This window comes from Mandrillus leucophaeus, unplaced genomic scaffold (genome assembly GCF_000951045.1).
Source record: "Mandrillus leucophaeus isolate KB7577 unplaced genomic scaffold, Mleu.le_1.0 Scaffold1599, whole genome shotgun sequence".
Lineage (NCBI taxonomy): Eukaryota > Metazoa > Chordata > Mammalia > Primates > Cercopithecidae > Mandrillus > Mandrillus leucophaeus.
Window position 1 is genome coordinate 320,502 of NW_012101586.1, and position 991 is coordinate 321,492.

General features: G+C 45.5%; 1 gene segment (V, D, J or C); it reads right to left on the bottom strand.

The window, feature by feature from the left end:
* Positions 1–587, bottom strand: part of LOC105536458 — a 63,739-nt gene extending 63,152 nt beyond the window's left edge. The window contains 2 exon segments of the V gene segment in view: positions 58–139; positions 515–587. Of these exon segments, the coding sequence occupies positions 58–139; positions 515–563 (131 nt within the window).
* Between the last annotated feature and the right edge of the window lie 404 nt (positions 588–991).

Sequence of the window (991 nt, forward strand, 5' to 3'; positions counted from 1 at the left end):
TGCAAGTACCAATACAAATAGGTGTATCCATTACTATGCAGGAGGCTCTGACTAGACCTGCAGGAGATGGAGGCCGGCTCTCCAGGGGTGACGGGCAGGGAGAGTGGAGTCTGGGTCATCACAATGTCCCCACTGGATCCTGAAATAATAACAGAGAAGTACAAGGTTATATAGACCATTATGAGCAACTTTCATGATTTCCCTTAAGATTTTGATTTATGGTTACATATTTTTAAAGTTTTGATTTATATCATAAAAAATAGACTTTCTAAAATGAATCCAGTATTTATTAGCCAACAGGGAACCCTCTATTTTCAAAATCTTAACCAGAGCACTGATCATTGTTCCTGGGAGATGATTCATGCTTATTCCTGAGAGAAAAACATGAATTATCTTTGCTGGAGCACAGACCATGTGCCTGTACACATGGTTAAAATAAATATAGAAAGCTGTGGAGCCCACAGAACTCACCCTCCCACTCTGTTTTCCCACCTCATTTTAATCCTATCCTTACCAGGGAGCCAGAGCACTAACAGCCCCAGGAGCTGAGCAGGGAGCCTCATTGTGAGAAGGTGACCTGAGGAGTCCTGATCAGTCAAGGCAAGGTTAGAGCTGAGCTTTTATCTCAGACTCACAAGGGAAGGTCCTCCCTAGGGGACAGTATGCAAATCCCCTGGTGGGTGCAGTGGTGTGGAAAACGTTGATGGGGCAGGGGGAATGTCTCTTCTGTGAACAATGTGACATAAAATGTTTGCTGGAGCAAAACAAACATAGTTCAAGTCAAGTTTGCATGTGGTCAAGGGAAGAAGGCTCTGACTGTGCTAGTTGGGACCTCGGGCAGGGACACATTGTACAGAGCATGCCACACTGAGAAAGCACAAGGACCCTGACAATGTGGAAATGTGTTTCCAGGCTGCATCTCTGGGAGGTGAATGCCATCCTGCATGACTCCCTCCAGTCAGTCTAGAGAAGAAAACAGCCCCATTCCCAC